At 33.4% G+C, this 12892-nt stretch overlaps 1 protein-coding gene across 1 annotated transcript in view; it reads right to left on the bottom strand.

The window, feature by feature from the left end:
* The window catches only part of LOC108367441 (uncharacterized), a 31628-nt gene extending 23906 nt beyond the window's left edge, over positions 1 to 7722 (bottom strand). The window contains exon 1 of the mRNA XM_017622054.1: positions 7620 to 7722. Within this exon, the coding sequence (XP_017477543.1) occupies positions 7620 to 7654 (35 nt within the window). The 5' untranslated portion in view covers positions 7655 to 7722. The remainder of the gene's footprint in view (positions 1 to 7619) is intronic.
* Between the last annotated feature and the right edge of the window lie 5170 nt (positions 7723 to 12892).

The raw sequence follows: 12892 nt of genomic DNA, 5'->3' as shown, positions 1-12892 counted from the left end.
AAGAAAAACATGAACAATCAAGAATATGTGATTAATTTTGCGACAATTTAATTTTGCAGCACTACATCTACTCATTGTCGCCGGCAAAATTAGAAATAGATTTAATTTGGCGACGTCGACAATTGCAGTCCTGCAGCCAAGATGTCGTGCTGTCGTCAAAATAATTGTGTCCGTAAGAACGTGTGTATTTAAAATTTGACAGATGCTGCTTGTCGCTTGCTGTCGTCAAAGTGTTCCGAGCTACAAATATGCACAGAAAGTAACGGTAGAAAAAGAATTTTTGGATATTCATTCCATTTTTCAGCTGACTACGATGCAGCATTCTACTTTGCATTCCCCGAAATGAAGCAAAGAAGCGAAACAAATAAAATATTGTAGGACATTCTACTTTGCATTACCTGAAATGACGCAAAGAAGCGAAACAAATAAAATATTGTAGGACATTCTACTTTGCATTCCCGGAAATTAAGCAATGAAACGAATTAAAAAATAAATATTATAGGACATTCTACTTTGCATTCCCCGAAATGAAACGAAGAAGCGAGATAAATAAAATATTGTAGGACATTCTACTTTGCATTACTGGCAATGCCTAAAAAAGCGAAAAAAATCGAAGGCATTATAACGCTATGCCTTCTAGAACACGTTACCACTAAAAGCGATTACCTATTTTTTGCTGGGCATGCACAAAAAAATTCGTGCTCATGTATGTATATAATACTAGCCCTGTTCGCGTACGCACTATCCAGTAAATCCAGTACTAATTTTACTGGTTTTTTACTGGAAGTCATTTTCGTACGCAAAAACTTGCAAGAAACTAGCAAAAGAGGGGAAATTGAGAGAGGGGGAGCTGAACTTGCAAGATTTTCTGGTTTTTTACTCGATAAATTTTTACTAGCAACTATTTGCTAGTGAGAAAAACAGCTGGCGGCATGATGCTTACTGTAATTCATATAAACAAAATAATTGTTTGTGGTGCGTTTAGAGTTGCAATTGTCAAAATAAACCTATTTAAATGTATAATAAGATGGAAAATACTAGTTTTCTAAGAAAATTGCATCGGAAAATAACAAATTAATCAGCTGTTCATAAAACTAGCAACTTCTTGCTGGTTTTGCGTTTTCGTACTTTCTTACACTCATTGGGAGTAAATATTGGCTTACTCTACGAAATTTCGTTACTGGCAAGTTACTGGATATTTTTTGCTGGAGAATACGAAAACACAACTAATAATAATACATTGGCACTTACACAAATGTTAGTGTTTCGCCGAACTTCTCCTTCGAATTGTGGCGTTCGCCTTGATGCTGTCACACAAGGGCTAGTTTTTCAGTGCTAGTTTAAACTTAGATTAAGTAAACTGAGTTTAAATCACAGTATAGATAGTACCCAAACTTTTTGGGTTGTTGTTGTAGTAATCGTTGTTGTTGTAGCCATATTCACTCCTGAGGAAGGCACGGGGTTGTGTGCTGCTATTTAATGCCCTTCCTCAGAATTTTTCTTAGATTTCGGGGTTGTGTGCTGCATATGAGTAGATAAATAAAATTAAGCATTTGACAAATCTTGATCTTATTAAAAGAAAATTATAAATGGTGCAGTAATTAAACAAATGCATAGGAGAATTCTAAATATGAATGCCAAAATCTAAAAAATTATGTACAGAAATATAAAATAAACATAATAAATATTTAAATACTTAAATACTTAAGTAACCTTCAGTCTTGTTTCTGTCACCGAATCAAATAAAGGTTTGGTAAGTAAATGTGGACATTTTGTACTAAGCAATAATAAAATAGTAAAATGATATTATAATGCTCTAATAATTAAAGAGATTAGTAAAACAAGCTTTAAAATTTTAAAGAAGTGATGAAGTTATAATTTTTTCATTTAAAAAATTTTATTACTCTGGGCCTGTACCAATGAGTAGAAAAGTGCTATGGTGAAAAAATATTTTTACTATGGTAAGAAAATTTTACATTTCTGCTGTGCCAATTCGTAACTTTTTACTGCTGGAAATTTTGGACAGTTGTTCTGGTGCAAACGAGATTAAGCAATTAAAATGCAGCAATTATATAAAAAAAATATGTCTCCACTGACTTAAATTCTTTTGGAACTGAAAGACATGCGTTTATTAAACAAAAAACACTTCAAAACCGCCAGGTAGGTGTCATTCTTGCTCGGCTCGGCGTGTTCTTGCTAATACTTAAAATTCGAGGAATTATAAAACAGAAGCATAAAATGTACAGATTCTTGATGAAATTCAACGAAAATTATTACCTGCATTGTTTTTCGCGTAAACAGAAGAAAAATAAATAGACACACATATTCGCCATGGCGGCAGTAACACCAGAGAAGTATTTTTTCTGTAGTTGCTTATTTTAGGGCCAGTTTTTCAGTGCCAGCTGGCTACAATCTGATTGGCTGATCCTAGTTTAAGCCAGCTAGATCGGGCCTTTAAACTACGGCCGTGCACAAAAAAAGGTAATGAAACAAGTTTTATTCCAATAATTTACATGGCAAGTCATTTACGTATATAATTTTATGTAGAATTATTTAATAAATTTCGTTTTACACTATACTTTTTGAAACTACTTTGAGGTAATTATTTTTTGTTTCTCAAAAGCAACCCTGCGTGCTTAGAAGGCGCGGGTACCACTAATTTCATCCCTAGCATATTCATCCCCGAGGAAGGCAGTCGACAAATTCACCCAAGGTTGTTTACTGGTTATATTGTGGTTTAAATTGAGCAGCTGGCTGAATGGTTGATCTTAGTTTAAACCAGCCAGATCGGGCGTTTAAACTTAGTTTAAACCACGGTGGTGCACTGAAAAACTGGCCCAAAGAGGACGAAATGAATGACTTCTTTTCGGTAAAACCGCCAGACAAGGATTATGCTTTTAAACTTAATGAAGATCTTATCCGTAATTTCGGCAGTAAGTTTAATTTTTCACATACCACTGAAATCGAAGTAGTGAGGGAAATTTTTTCAATTAAGCCAAACGCGGTAGGTGAGGACAAAATGAGCTTAATATTTATTATCCATATGATAAAGGTCTCATAACGCAGTACCAATCTGGATACCGTTGTGGGCATAGCTGTTCTACTGCTATGCTCAAAGTCATGGATGACATACGGCTATCCTTTGATAAGGGCGACCTTACAATACTTACGCTTTTAGATTTTTCAAAAGCATTTGATACAGTTTGTCACGAAATTCTCCTCCAAAAACTTAGTTCATATTTCGGATTAAGTGGTAACGCAGTGGAATTAATAGGAAGTTATCTAAGAAATAGACAACAAAGGGTTGTCTCTAAGGATAACCATTCCCGATTGTTGCCAATAGCATGTGGTGTACCGCAAGGTTCTATCCTTGGACCGGTTTTATTTACATTATACATCAATACATTGTAAGATGCTATAAGAATGTATCTATTCATCTCTACGCTGACGATGTGCAAATGTACCTTTCCGCACCTATAGGCCTTGCAGAGGATTTAATCTTCAGAATGAATGAAGACTTGGAATCAGTTTCTCTCTGGTCAAAGCTCAATAGGCTTAACCTAAATGTGTCCAAAACGCAGACGATAGCCTTGTCCTATTTTCCATATGACTTGGATAATTTTTCTCCCGTTGTTTTAAATGGAAGTGTTGCTAAGTATGAGAAAGTGGTTAAAATGCTTGGATTTAAACTAAATACAACTTTCACATGTGTCGATCATGTTAACTCAGTAGTCAGTAAAATGTACTTTATACTGAGGCAGCTATGGAAAACTGCCTTTTATATTCCCCAAGACATTAAGCTTAAGCTAGTTAAAGCCCTAATAGTGCCAGTACTCTCCTATCAAGAGTTGATATATGGCTGCCCTGACGGAGCCTCGATGAAGAAGTTGCAGTTATTTATTAACAGTGCTGCTAGATATATATATACAAAGCAAAAGTTTGACCGCATTACTGAGTTTTCGATAAAAATTGTTGATTGCAGTCTGTCCACATTTTTTGATAGTCGATATGTATTATTTATGTTTAAATTAATCCACACCCGATGTCCGAGTTATCTTTTTTCTAAGCTAACATTTGCACAGTCAGGCCGTACTTGCAACCTTATTGTACCATACTTCAAGTACTCTGCCACGTCAAGAATGTTTTTCGTTAGGGCTGTACAGTTGTGGAATTCTTTACCTCACAAATTAAAACTGGAGAAAAATTTAAAACGCTTCAAATTGGCAGTTTACTCTATACTTTCTTTCTAAGTCTTAATACATGTTCTATTACCTTTGCCTTCCCCCCCGTCCTACTCTCTGATCTCATCATTATTATTATTGTTAGGTATATTCTTAATTTTTAAGTTATTGTAATCCATGTTACTAAGGTAGTGTTTAATTTTTATGTACAACACTATAAAAGACTATGTATTATTTTTGTATAAATAAATAAATAAAAAATAAATAAATAATCTCCACTAGCTCACGATCTGATAAGGGATGCCTTAGGCTATCTGCTGTTGATAAAATATGCTCCAGGTAGTTTTCAAATGTTTCACTGCTTTTGTTTTAAATTTCGAATGGATTCTTTGATTTCGAAGTCGGTACGAAAATCTTNATATGAGCATCATGAGCATCCTCTAAAGTTATACTTACACCGAAAATAAAATCTGCGTAAATATAACGAAAACTTGCGTAAATCTTACGAAATTTTTCGTCATTTTGAGCCACGAAAGTTTTCGTTGATTGTACAAACCCGTTTTCGTGCAAACTACGACAATATGAGGCATCAGATTTTTAGTACATTTTACGAATGTACACTGGTGGCAATTCCCATAAACTCAATTGTTTTTCCTAAAAATTGTATACTTCGTTTTAAGTTAGGACGAAGTATGGATAAAATTAATAATACTTACAAATACTTACTATTAGGTGAGCAAAAATATTAAGATTAAAATCAAGCGTTTTCAAGTTTTAGAAATTTTTTTTTTATTTTAATGCTTCTTAGCTGGCAATTCACATAAACTCAATTGCAAAACAAAACAAATCAATAGCGTTTTAACTCACATTTTTTTTTTAGTAATTTGTCCACTTTCCATTGCGTTTTAAAACTTGAATTAAACTTTTCGGCATAGAAAGGACTAAGTTCTTTAAAGTCTCTGCTGGTATTGCATCCCAGGCCTCTTTAATCGCGACTTTCAGGTCCTTAACTGTGTTAAATTGTCGCCCGTTAGCAAAGACACCTCTTGACAGGACACCCCAAAGATTTTCAATGGGGTTAAGGTCTGGACTACGAGCGGGCCAGTCGAGAACTGTAATTTTTTTTTGCCTAAAAAACTCCTTTGTCTCCCTAGAAGAGTGAATCGCGGCGTTATCTTGCTGAAAAATGAAGTCTAGTCCAATTAACTCTTCTGCTCTCTCTATCATCATGGTTTCCAACAAATCACAGTAGATGGAGGAGTTCAGTTTTGCTGGAACCCAAGCAATTTCTGTGGTGCCATTAGAGCAAAACCCAGCCCACACCATTATTCCCCCACCTGATGACGCTCGGCTCATGGAAATTTCTTTTTCAAATCGTTTGTCATGCCAATAATATTTAAATCCATCCGGCCCATCTAAATTAAATCGTTTTTCGTCGCTGAATAGGACTTTTGACCACTCTTCGCGCCACTGAATATGCTCTTCCGCGAATTGCAGTCGTTTGGCTTTATGAGCGTCAGTTAATGAGGGTTTCTTAAGACGTTTTGTAAAGACCACGTGGTCAGATGACTGTAATATTTGTCGGACACGTCTACTCTTTATTGGCAAATTAAGTTTTCGCACAATTTCTGTCGACATAAGTTTTTCTTTAGTAGCCAATCTAATTATCTCTCTTTTTTCCCTTGGACTTATTTTTGTGTTTCTGTCGTATCTCGTGTTTTTACTATAGGACTCGCGCAATTTTAAGAAATGACAGATCAAGGTCTGAGATCTTCCCAGTTTATTGGCGATTTCTCTAGTTGAAAGCCCTAATTCATTAAAAGCCTTAATTTGTCTTTTTTCCTCCGGAGTCAATAATTTTCCTCGTGGCATTTACACAGATCTAAGAAAAAATCCATTCATCGTTACACATTAGAAGAACATCACTACAACAATTTTAATTTACCTTTTCTTTTCTAAAAATTCCAAACAACAATCAAAATTTTTTAGGTGAATCTATGTGAACTGCCACATCCATACACTACCAAAGCGCAAGTTCAACTGAATGAATACGCTGATCCAGTGTTGCCAACTTTTGATTTTCAAAAAGCACCAAAAACTTGTGAAAAAAGCGTTTTACCACACTAAAAGCACCAAATTTTTTTGAATCAAAGGCTGCTTTTTTCATAACGGTTTGTATTTAACAAAAGCAAAAAATTAACAATATTTACATACATAAATCAATACACAAAACTTTTTCGCTCATAACGATTGAATAGCCTCTAGACATGCTATGATGACTCATGCTTATGACGCCGTATCGAAGTACTGCCCATTAAAGCTGGTATATCTCGAGAAAAAGAAAACGAATCGCAACAAACGAAAATGATGCCCTAAGTAGAAATGAGCAAAAAATTTGATGTTTTCATTATTTAACCTCAAATATCGCCAAAACCGTGTTTTTGGCTCTTTGAGGTTAGGATATCTAAAAATTGTAGTGCTAGAGCAATTGTGCGGCCAGATTTGGATTCAGCACCCAGAAACGATGTGTTTTACTCAGGAGTTAACAAAAAATCAAAATTTGTACAAATAATTAGAAATGAAAAAAAGAAATACTTAACTTACCTGCGTACTAGCATTTTCAACGCGAATGGAATTCAACAAGGTGGGTTTGCAACTTCAGCTTTTTATCAATAACGGTTGTATTTTAGTGCATTTAAATTTGTAGATTTTGGTAAATTCAGTGCTGCCACAGCTTTAAATATTTCAGGTTTGTACTATCTCGGAGTAATTTTAGTTCAGATAAAAAGCACTAAGAAAGGCACTAAGCACTAAATAACTTTTTTTGGCGTTTTAATTTTCAAAAAGCACTAAATCTAGTGCTTAAAGCACCAAGTTGGCAACTATGCGCTGATCACTCAAAACAAAAATATTTGTGTAACGGTACACCAATCATCGTTTACCGCTATCCTTCAGCGGCAAAAGTAAATGCGCATTTTTCATTCTAAGAAGTTTTTAAACAGTAGCGTCGCTACTTTTATTTTAGTTACGAATGAGTTTATGGGAATTGCCACCAGTTTATTCGTACTATTTACTAAAGAATTTAGTACTATTTACTAAAGAATTTCGTACTATTTACTAACGAATTTCGTACTATTTACTAAAAAAATGCCTACTATTTCTTTATTTTTTACAACATTTTTGTAAAATGCACAGAAATAATTCGTATATTTAACGAAATCTGCGCTTGTTGTTGTTGTTGTTGTTTAGAATTTATAAAAAGGTTGTTTTACCTATAATAAAACTTAAGTATTTTATTTATATGCATACGAATATGTTCCATACTACATATTTTTTATTGCTTCGGCTTCATTCAATAAAATATATTGATGCAAGTGTTAAACTATGAGATTCAACAAAACGAAATATAATAAGATATAAAATATGAAAGAATATTACTTTCTTAAAGGCACTTGACAGATTCGCAGGTTCATTGATGTTTGTTTCCTTGACGACTATAAATTAAAGGAAAATTATAAGGCGTCTGAAAAGCAAGTTTCAGTGAAAAGTCATATATGTACTACTTACTTTTAATTTCATTAAGTAGTGCTCCTGGCTTAGGCTTGCCGTTGATAGGTAACTGATGAAATTGCCTATTTATCAAGTCCCAGTTGTATTGTTTTTTTATCCAGCAAACCCCTTTTTAAAACGTTTAAAATTATATTATACATATGTCTCACAGCAGCCAACAAGTAATTCCGCAATGACACGCGATACATAAAAATATGATGAAATATTAAACTGCCGGCAATTGAGTATATTCTACGAAACATGTTTCTGCATTAGTTCTTTATACGAAAGTATTAACTAAATTGTACGAATATAGAGATGTAGATTTCGTAAATGTTAAAACCATATTACGAATACCTTCCTACAATATACAAAATTATTCGTACAGAGATTTGTTCAGTGCTTTACGAAAGTGTTTCGTAAAATAAACGTAAGATTTCGTAAATTGTACTGAAAAAATGCGTTACGAAAGTCCTTTCGTTATATTTACGTATGGTTCGTAAAATCTTGTTTCGTTGTGAAAAATGTGTTCGTATTATGAACGAAAGTTTCGTACATTGTACAAAAACCAAAACTACGAAAGATTTTCATAGCAGTTTTACGAAATTTTATTTTCAGTGTAGGAACGTAAAGTTTGGTACCAGCACCTCTTTCGGCAAGAGGAAAAATTTTGGAAGGCGCCTCAAACCGTAAATAATACAAATTTTAATATGTATAAATATGCACTGGGGTGTTGAGTGTCTATGACTGCGGACGGCCGGCTGATCGTCCGCACATGTTTTTCATTCCTGACGTCACCATTGCCAACAGCGCGAACAGATACGATAAGTCTATATGTACTAAGGCATTCAATCCCGGACCATTTTGTTTAATCCCGGGATTTCGGGGTTTTAAATTGGTAGCCCTGGATTCCGGGATATTGCTACAATTAATTAATATGCTAACAAACTAGTTTTGTATTATTTCTTTAGTGCGAATACCAGAAATAAAAATCAATTTGGGTTTTTAAGCAAAGAAATATAAATGTCTTTATTTTATATCAGTTTAAAAAACATTCATATTGCAGTCGGAGTCATTTTTACAAAAAGTAAAAAATAAAGAGATCATCTTGACACCTACATTAGGAATGTTAATCCCGGGATCCCGGACTTTTTAAGGTCTCGAAAATCCCGGGATTCTTGGCAAGTAGTCCCGGGACTTTCGGGATTTGTAATTTGCACTGATGGCAATAATAGAAACTCCTCTTCTTGACCAGTATTGGCTATACTTTTCTTTTTATTTAATAATTAATATATTTTTATAAAAGTCTAGCTCATTATACATACATATAACACTGAGCGATAGTAAATTTTAAACACAAATATCAATATATTCGCGAAACCATGGGTCAAATATAGTAAAATTGCGTTTTTAGTTTTAAACTCTGACGTCAGCAACTCAAAAATGATTTAAAAAATTCATAGAAATATGCTTAGAGATGAAGTATGGGTATAGAATTAATAATGAAATCCTGTAGAATTTAAACAGGTGGAAGTTTTTAATGTAATTTTTGTATCTTGAAATTTCGCAATATTTGTTTTTGAAAAAAAATTTGTTAGGGCTTATTTAAACTCGATAACATCCTCGAGTCTCTTTTTTCTAACTTTGTCAGCTTAAAAATTACCTATTCGTCCTTTTGAATCCAAAAAATTTTAATTTTTTAAATTCTAAAGAAATTTACTATTGAATTTGTTACCCATATTTCTATTCAACATTGCATTAAATTTTGTTAACAATATTCGAAACTAATCATATGTTTGTAATTACAAAGGCCTTCAAAATAATTTAAATACAAAAAAATTGGTTTCAAACCCATTTATTTATTTCATGGTAGGAGAGCTTCTCAAACAATATAGATGCTTTTTTTCGATTGAACTTGTTGAAAAGTAATGAATATCAAATCGTTGTACCTCGGGCTCTACTTATCGAAAAGACTTCAGACGTCGGTTTGAAGATAATGAAACGGCTTTCTATATGATGGTTATGATTGTCCTGAAGTTAACTAAGCTATTAACAGTTGAACTTTTTTAAGTTGACTTGCATAGTAAAGACCAGTAAATTTGGGGTTTAAAATTACACCATCGCAATCCTTGTTTAATTCTCTATAAAGAAACATGTTCCAAAAAAAATCGAGTTTTTTAAGAACTGCCCTGGATCACAAATTTTAAATTGGGTTTTTGTTCTCCAGACTCCACTACTCAATTTATATGTATAATTGCTCGGTGATTCCGAAATTCGGGTTAATTTTTTTTCTATGCATACGTTTTCGAGATATTTGCAATTTGCCGTTATTCAGCTTAAAGCAAAAATTGGTTCCTCCTAAACTATGTATTTGTCAATGTTATTGTGGCTTATTAACATTTTATTTTTAATATTTTTATTGAGCTTTGTACCACGATTGTTTATTAGGAAAAATTGAAAAAGCAACAAAGTCTAAGCGGTAGAAGTTATAGCACTATTTCGGAGATCACCACATCTCCTCATCAGACTTTTTTTTTCTAGACTTCAGCAGGGATCGAACCTGCGAATTCGATGTTCAAAGTCAGAAGCGTTAACCACTGAGCTATGTACATCCCGTAAACTCTTGTTGCTAATTCATTTTCCTTATTCAACCAACTACTATCAAGTGCATGAAAACATCAGTGCCGCAACGTCATGTGTGCTTTTGCAGAAGCGACAAGAATTTTTTGACATGTTTTATTTTTAATTTTTACTCAAACCAAAAAACTTCATACATACACTGCTAGCAAAAAGTATTGGCACAGTAAACTTTCACAATATATGCAACAAATTTTGTTCTAATATTTTTTTTTTTATTAAAATATGGTTCAACAGAAAACATGAAAATATAATCCCTAAACTTTGGCCAAACCTCACGAAAATTCAGCAAATTTTGACGCAAATTTTCACGCAAATTTTCATCTTTTTAATCAGATGTTTTATAATTTTTTTGAGTATGCATATTTGTAGCCCAATCAATTTTATTGTAATAAAGTACAAGTCTTAAGTAGTTAGGAATTACCGTTGATATTTGGCAATTTTTTTCACGCAGTCTCTTCCATATGAAAACATTTTCTCGAAAATACTTATACGGAAAAAAATGCAAAACACCTTCACCAAAAAAAAAAATGCCAAAAGTCAATGCGATTATTAGAATTTAATGGGCTGCAAAACTGCATCTATTTAAAAAGTTGAAAATTTGCATGAAAATTTGCTGATTTTTCGCGAGTTTTGCACAAAGCTTACGAATCATATCTTTATGATTTTTGTTGTAGAATGACCCATATTTTTATAAAAATGAAAAAATATTAAAATAAAAAATTTGCATATAGTATTGTGAAAAATTTGCTGTGCCAATATTTTTTGCCGGCAGTGTATGTAGGTTCTCATTCAAAAGGGTTAACATGAAAGTAAAATCAAAGAAAAAATTATGGTAATAAAACTGACCATCTGGCACACTTTATATCATTTCACTATGCTTATAAACATTTAACAATTGCCGTCACTTCAGTACCTTCCGAAAACTTTTTTTGGAAGGCTTCTCAAAAGAACAGAAAAAACTGGATACTATTTAAATCAATAAATACATTTTACTGTGAGTTAATACTTGAACATTTATCGAAGTTCCGATTGTTACATTTGTTTGTTGTATATTTTTAATTGAAAGAAACTGTTGATATTTTCATTCAATGCATCGAATATATCGATGTTTTTTTATACGATACATCGATTCCATATTTTGATGCTCAAATCGAAAAAAACATCGATATATTTTTTTGACTTGCATCCCTAGTCTATAGTCTTATCAACCGCTTAGTGGCACATTTCGAGACATTTAGAATCTTGGATTTTCTGCCATTCTTAGACCACTGTGCAGTGTTGAGTGGATATGTTGCGATCGTTGTAGATTGCTCAACCAAACCGGCCGGCCGGCCGGTCGGCAACCGAGTCAAAACCAGGTGGCCGCTTGGCATTGTGATACATATTTGCTGGGTGTGTGCGCATATTTTGCAATCGACTGTTCTTGTTGTTGATATTGCAATGTTTATTTTTGCATAGCATTTAATAGATTTTCGTTTCCACTTGGCTACCGTTGCTGCTAGAAAATCGTATTCAACTTGTGCAGCTAATTGTACATGCAAGTCAACATTGACTAATGTGGCTTTGCAAATTGGATATGTAAAAGTTAGCTATGTACATTAAGCAGTATCACGACATATGAAATAAAAAAAGTTTAGCGTGTGTCAGTTTTATTTAAACACTTACGTATGTCGAGAGAAAATTTTGGCTGTAACTTCTTTTAGGCCCCACTAAAAACTGCCAAATCGCGTTTTTTGCTATAACTTTCTTATTTTATATCCGATTTTCAAAATCTTTATGGCGCTGAAAAAGTCTTTATCAGGACTATATTTGGCTTTTAAACAGTTTGAGCCTAATTTTAGAATTACTATCCCTAGATTTTTATTTTTATAGTATAAATCTAAAGCTCTCAAAAAAACGATGAGACCTTTGATAAAAAGGGTTAGGCTTTATTCAATTATAGTCCTCAGCGATTCCTTTTCGGATAAAAATCGGATAGCAAATAATAAAGTTATAGAAAAAACCCCGATTTAGCGGTTTTTAGCGGGTGCATAAAAAATTTTTCCACCCAAGATTTTTTCTCGACATAAAAATTCAAATAAAACTGACACGCTAAATTTTTTTCCCTGATAAGCCTTTATGTACACACATACCTACATATGCATGAGCATACAAGCTGGTTTCTAATGCCAACAACAGCATATTCAATAACGCCAACAATGACATAGTAGGTACCCTGCAGTAGAATGTAGGGACAGTCTGACAAAGCGCTAGTTCCGAACTACATATATAAGAACTATCTCTGAACTAGTGCAAAAGGAATGCAGAGCGGTATAGTTAAAACCTGCGGTGTAAATGTGCAAATGCTCACTACTTGTACAATACGAAAGTAGCTCAGCGAGAAGACCTCCGGCTCAAGTATCGTTGGTCGCCAGTTCAAATCGCGGTGGAGGCAGTTGTGGATTTACAAATTTAATGAATTTAAATTGTTGCGTGCAGCTTACAATATTTTTTTTTTGTAATAAAATATATACAAAAATGGA

Source organism: Rhagoletis zephyria, unplaced genomic scaffold (genome assembly GCF_001687245.7).
Source record: "Rhagoletis zephyria isolate East Lansing unplaced genomic scaffold, Rhagoletis_zephyria_1.1 Rzeph_scaffold_00045, whole genome shotgun sequence".
In the NCBI taxonomy this organism is placed as follows: domain Eukaryota; kingdom Metazoa; phylum Arthropoda; class Insecta; order Diptera; family Tephritidae; genus Rhagoletis; species Rhagoletis zephyria.
This window is presented reverse-complemented; position numbering and strand designations above follow the sequence as displayed.